This window comes from Micropterus dolomieu, unplaced genomic scaffold, assembly GCF_021292245.1.
Source record: "Micropterus dolomieu isolate WLL.071019.BEF.003 ecotype Adirondacks unplaced genomic scaffold, ASM2129224v1 contig_11392, whole genome shotgun sequence".
In the NCBI taxonomy this organism is placed as follows: Eukaryota; Metazoa; Chordata; class Actinopteri; order Centrarchiformes; family Centrarchidae; genus Micropterus; species Micropterus dolomieu.
Window position 1 is genome coordinate 1 of NW_025740378.1, and position 4,918 is coordinate 4,918.

General features: G+C 45.6%; 1 protein-coding gene across 1 annotated transcript; it reads left to right on the forward strand.

Annotated features, from left to right (window-relative positions):
• Window positions 1–3,439: 3,439 nt before the first annotated feature.
• Window positions 3,440–4,158, forward strand: LOC123965817 (phosphatidylinositol 3,4,5-trisphosphate 3-phosphatase and dual-specificity protein phosphatase PTEN; the record flags this gene model as incomplete). Its single annotated transcript, XM_046042169.1, is given in 1 exon segment — window positions 3,440–4,158. A coding segment is annotated over 1 exon segment (79 nt), but the record flags the coding sequence as incomplete, so codon positions are not given.
• Between the last annotated feature and the right edge of the window lie 760 nt (window positions 4,159–4,918).

Here is a 4,918-nt window from a genome sequence, read left to right on the forward strand (position 1 = left end):
AGGTGTCTCTTCTGGACAGGTAGGATCACCGTCTCCTTCAGCTCTGTGATCACCTCGTCCAGACCTGCGATGTCTCTCCACGTGATCTGAAACACACCGTCGACGCTGACCTTTAGCGATCGGTCTGACGCCGTTTCCTCCCGCCCTCTCTACCTGTCGGGGGTTTACCTGCATGCTCAGCGGGTCCACCAGGTGAGCGGCGATGCTCATCTCATATTCAGACAGCTTCACGTTCGTCACGCCGATCTGACGCATCAGCTTCTCGGCCTGAAAGACAAAAAATGAGCGTTCACCCAAAGGGTTAACCTTAAAGTGACCTCGCTGACCTCTCATCCTGCTTCTCACCTGTTTCTGAGCCTCCAACTTCTGCTTCCTGGTGGGGTCGATGGCGTCCACCATCCACTTGATGGTAAAGTAGGTGACGGCGCCGAATATGGTGAGACGGAAGAGCAGGCCGATGACCTCGTTCCTGCCCAGAGGGCGGGTGATGTTTTCAACTGGAACCTCCCTCAGCACCATCGTCAGGGTCAGCGGTGACAGGAAGTACACGCAGAGCTGCACGCCAACAACCACAGCAGCAGGTTCAGATTAAACCACGTAGTGCAGCAACGATCACCCAGTTACAGACTCAGCACCCTGCAGCGCAGATTTATCATGATTATTATTATTGTTTATTTTAATAATGGTTCCTTTTTCAATTCTTTATTCTTTATATTTCATTGTTTCTGCTTTGAACTCAAAGGTCAGGCCAATAAAGCCAAGTGAACTGAATGGTCTCAGAGTTTAGGTTTACAGTCTTTTTCATGGCTAAAAAGAGTAATATTACCTATAAAAGTTTGCATTTTTAGTGAACTAAAAGTGCTTTAGGTGAATTGGATCCGAGCCGTTTTGAAATGCGCCTCCTGCTGAGTTACTTCTGATCTCCAGTTGAGCTCTGGCAGCTTTGTAGTTCTGCCCAGAAGCACATAAATGTTAAACTGTCGTTTTTTTAAACAGGGTTTGGTGAGACACCCCCTCCTGCACTTTCACTGACAGCCTACAAGACAAACAAACGACTCCTCACTTTGGACCCGAGCCGAATGAAAGGAGGCTCCTGCAGAATGACCTCTGACCTGCAGTCGTGCTCTGACAGCTCGGTCTCGCGGGCACAAACTGAAAAGTTTAAGTAAATTGTTAAAATTTTACACGGAGTCCGGCGGGACGTTCATTTCCGTGACCGACATCGACACACAGCGGCCTGTCACTTAACGCTGACTGCTCTTAATATTCAGTGGAGACTCCGGGACCTCCTCCGGTCCCCCTGGAAGTCCTCGGACCACAGGTTGGGACCCTCCGGTGTTCGCGTTATTAAAGCGAGAGGCTAGCTGCTAACGTTAGCATTAGCTTGACCTTCTCGGCTCTCCGGGTGTATCAGAGCGGCTCCTCGCCGGATTACAGGCCACATATCACCGGGGGGGGGGGGCACCGCGGGGCTCCGGTAAAACGGGGAAAGGAATCAGACAGAAACTCCTCGTTTATCCGGTAAAACGTGAGAAACTGTTACCTGTTCGCCTCCGGTAGTCACGTCAGGTAGCGGCACTTCCTCAGTTCGTTCTTCGGTGGTGCTGGGAGCACGCTGCGTGTTCTTCTTCTTCTTCTACTGCTTTTACTGTAACTGCAAACATGGGGGGGTGCATCCAGCAGGTGGCGCAGTAACACAGCGGAAAACCCTCTTCATCATCATCATCATCATCATCATCATCATCACACAGCGCCTCTTCCTGTTCAGTGTCTCCACACCAAACCCTGTATTAAAAAAACACACACATTTTACATCATTATAACTGAAGGGCTGGTTAAAAGTCTCTTTAAGTAAACACACAACAACAACAACAACAACAACAATAATAATAATAATAATAATAAAAATAAAAATCAGAACGTGTAAAAGTGCCGGATGTGAAACAGCCGCAGGGTTCTTATGTAATGTCTGCTGGTTGCCAGGTGCTGATTTATTCACTCTGATGTTATTTTGGGGTTTTTATGGTGGAGGTTTTGAATGGGAGGATAAAACCATCAGAGCCTGGCAACCCTGTGTGCTGACAGGATGCGTTCAGCTAGCGGCTAACAAACTAGCATTGTCAAGTCAGATGGAGTCACCGCAATAACAGGAAGTGAAAGAATTAACAAAATAAAAGCACAGTTAATGTTCTACAGTTAATGAAGAATCAGATTCAGAAATACTTTATTACTCCCCGATTCTTTGTTACAGTACCTCACACTGTCCGCCGATCCGAATGACTGTGAGGAAGTCCAACATCCAGCTGCAGAGAGTATTTAAACCCAAACAAACAGAAATGTACTTATAAAGAGGAGCAGTAGTAAACTTACTTACATTCAGGGCTGTAGGCTGGACTTTTATAACATAGGAAGAATGAATAAATAAAAATAAAATATTAAATAATCAGATTAAAGTAATAAAAATCTATATAGTTTACTTCCAAACATAAATCTCTAAACGCGGTTTCAAAGTCTCCAAACAGCTGGAGTAAAAATCTGTTGAGGAAATATAAATGAATACAATTTCAAATATAGATTTTAAATATATGCCCAGCTTGCTGGAGATAAATAAATACGTAAATTAGTTATTGTTTATGATTGTTTAAGAAGAATCAGAATCTGAGATAAGTAATATTTTACACAAGGAATTTGCTTTGGTGATTAGGTGCTGGACAAAAACATAAACAAACGGAAATTTATATAAATATATCAATAAAAATTTGACAAAATATAGAAGAGTAATAATAAATATAACTGCCAGCTGTGTTCGTGGGTTCAAGCCCTTTCCATGAAACATATCCTGCGAGCTTTGTAACGATTGGACAAACCTTTTCTGATCTATAGTCTGATTTGTGTTATGCCACGCCCATTTCTTGCACGTGTAGCGCCCCCTAGTGGTCGATTTGAATGAAACTGTCCGGGGCTCCTGTCTGAACATACACTGCGGGATTTGTGCTGATTGCCCATTTATATCCTGAGCCACGCCCCTTTTGAAGTTCATTGGTCAATATCTTGAAAACAAAATGAGAAATCAACAAACTTATCATCGGAGCCGCGGTGCAGGAGGAGATGTGTAATCTAATCATATATGTGTGTGTGTGCAATATGGCAGTCTGGGCAGTAACACAAATTACCTAGTTCCCTTCTTCTTCTTCTGTGTTTTTATGATCAACGTCATAAAACCTTTAAGACAATTTATGACAAATTCCACTTCAAATATCTCACTGTCAAAAAACAAAAAAGATTTGTATTTTAGTTTAGTTAAATGTAGTTCTTATTTTATTTAAAATTAAATTATTTTAGTAATTTATTCACGTATTTATCTTCTGCGGCATCAAATCTGTTCCATCTGTCTGGCCTTATTTCCTGGGGACTGAACGTCAGACCCAAATAAGCCTTCGACTTTTAACCCAGAGCTTTATTGTGAAGGCGCGGGCCGGATGTGCGCCGTGTTCCGCTCTGTGGCTTGACTCCGCGCAGCGTCGTCTCTCTCTTCCTCCGCTCGGAGGGATTTTCTCTCCGCCGACCTGCGTCCAGTCACGGCGTCTCTGCTGCACACGGAGACCTGGAAGAGTCCGACCGGATCCGCCCGAAGTCTGGAGCGCCCGAGCTCATCGGAAAATAAACCCGCGGATGGTTCTGTCTCCAGGCGGGGGACCTGGAAACCCGGGCCCGCAGTAGGAGCAGGGAGGAGGCCCCGACGCCCCCTTGTTCTGACCCAGAAAACAGCACCGACGGCCGGGCTGCCTGTCTACTAGAAGGCCGGCTAGCCTCTGGCCACGCCGGAGCTCGCAGGCTGGCTAACGGATAACGGGATACTTTAGTTCTTATTATCGATCAGGAGGATTTTCTCCGCTGAGATAAATAAATCGCGACCTTCTGGAGATCGGGGAGCTGGTAGCTAGCTACCTCCGGCTAGCTGTCCCAGTTAGCTGCGTCTCTCCCCGGCTACCAGAGAGCGGAGGCTCCGGAGCGGGGACGGAGGAACCGTCTCCCGGTACTTTGTCTTCATCCCACGGACTTCACCGGAGAAACCGACCATGGCTGCTTTAATCAAAGAGATCGTCAGCAGGAATAAAAGGCGATACCAGGAGGACGGGTTCGACCTGGACCTGACCTGTATCCTTTCCCCGGTCCCGTCAGTTAGACTGCATCTGAGCTGAAACGTTCATGCAGAACTACGTTTAAAAATGTTGTCATTTAACAGGCTGTTCACTTAAAACAAGTGCGTTTACTACTTAAAACGGTACTTTTTTAGTGCGTTTAGTACTTAAAGTTGGCCTTAAATTGGCAGTTTTCTCAACGGAGTTCGTCGTGTGCTTTATCGCCTACAGGAGAATGTGCTAGCCGGCGTCCGTCTGCGGTGACGCACCTGACCCGCACCTGATCCAGGTGCTGATAACGTTTTATACGGCTGTGCGGATAAAGACAGTGATTTGCTCGCGAGTTGTTTTTAGTGTAGCAGTGCTGAAGGTAGTAGCTGCTAACAGGCTAAGCTAACAGCGGCGTTGCATCAGCAAACACACCTGAGAAAGCTACACCTGGAGACAAACCGTCACTCAGCAGAGCCGGATCACCAGTTTATCAGTCATGTCTGAAGCAGTACTAAAACCTAAACACTAGTATTAGAAGTAAAAGTACTCTGGCTGCTGAAGTAATGCCTCAAGTGTACTAAAACCTAAACACTAGTATTAGAAGTAAAAGTACTCTGGCTGCTGTAGTAATGCCTCAAGTGTACTAAAACCTAAACACTAGTATTAGAAGTAAAAGTACTCTGGCTGCTATAGTAATGCCTCAAGTGTTTTTGTTCTGTCAAACCTCAACATGATTAAAATCTTCACACCAAATGTTTCTACATGACAAAAGTACAAGTACCTCT